Source organism: Austrofundulus limnaeus, unplaced genomic scaffold (genome assembly GCF_001266775.1).
Source record: "Austrofundulus limnaeus strain Quisiro unplaced genomic scaffold, Austrofundulus_limnaeus-1.0 Scaffold3115, whole genome shotgun sequence".
Taxonomy (NCBI): Eukaryota; Metazoa; Chordata; class Actinopteri; order Cyprinodontiformes; family Rivulidae; genus Austrofundulus; species Austrofundulus limnaeus.
The window spans coordinates 5,030-5,934 of record NW_013955517.1 but is presented as its reverse complement, the minus strand read 5'-3'; the positions used below and the strand labels follow the sequence as shown (position 1 = coordinate 5,934).

The following is a 905-nucleotide window of genomic DNA, read 5'->3' as shown; positions in this document are numbered from 1 at the left end:
TAATAATAATAATGGAAATAAGATGTAGAAGACACTGGATGTTTGTTTTTTGTAACTTGGAGATTGTTCAAGGTCAAGGTTGTTGTAAGTAAGCCATTCTTTTTTTAAAGTAAGGGAGGTTGTTCTGTTACTAATGTTTATTTGTGTTATTTTTAGCTAAATAAAAAGATAAGCCTAATTTTATAGTGTTACTGTTACCTTCAACAGAGGAGGCATTAATTAGGGTCCAGATCATGTCCGATTTCTCCTCCAGAACATCACTGAAGACGTCCTCATCCACCTCTGTCCCAGATTCATCCACAATATATATAATTGTTTCTTCAGGGATGTCAAACTTCTCTCTGGCTGTAAATACAAACCTTTTTTAGAGACTTAAATTGTTAAAATATAAAATTCAGACAGTTCTTTGTCACCAATATTGTGCAAACTGACTTCTATGACAAAAGGTTAAGATATGTATATAAACTTAGATGAAAGATAATGTATGATTTTAAGGTCAACTTCAGTAAACTAAAAAAATCTTACCTTGTCTCAAAAATGTGGAATATGAGGCTCCATTGAGTTTGATGTAGCGTTTCTTTCCTTCATACTGGACTTTAAAGAGCATTGTTCCAAATATCTGAGGAAAAAAGTTTAAACAGTGAGCTGATCATACTAACAGCAGGTTAACACAGTTAACAGCTAGCAAGGAGGACCAAATTCTATTTTCAAAGTCAGCAGATGTCATCCAGTCACATGATTTCAACTTCCATTTTTGTATAGTGTAAACTGAGACTTACAAATTGTGCCAAAAGTACAGACTTCAGTTTTAAGTTGTGTAGTTAGGCCAAGTAAAACCAGAGTTTTCAGAGTTTAAGCCACTTTTTTCTCTGAGTATGATCATCCTATTTGAAGCAATGCAGGCA

The 905-nt window shown here is 33.6% G+C and overlaps 1 protein-coding gene across 1 annotated transcript in view; it reads right to left on the bottom strand.

The window, feature by feature from the left end:
* The window catches only part of LOC106511706 (uncharacterized), a gene marked incomplete at its 5' end in the record, with an annotated part of 2,830 nt that extends 2,211 nt beyond the window's left edge, over nt 1-619 (bottom strand). The window contains 1 exon segment of the mRNA XM_014000451.1: nt 526-619. Coding sequence (XP_013855905.1) covers nt 526-607 — 82 coding nt within the window.
* Between the last annotated feature and the right edge of the window lie 286 nt (nt 620-905).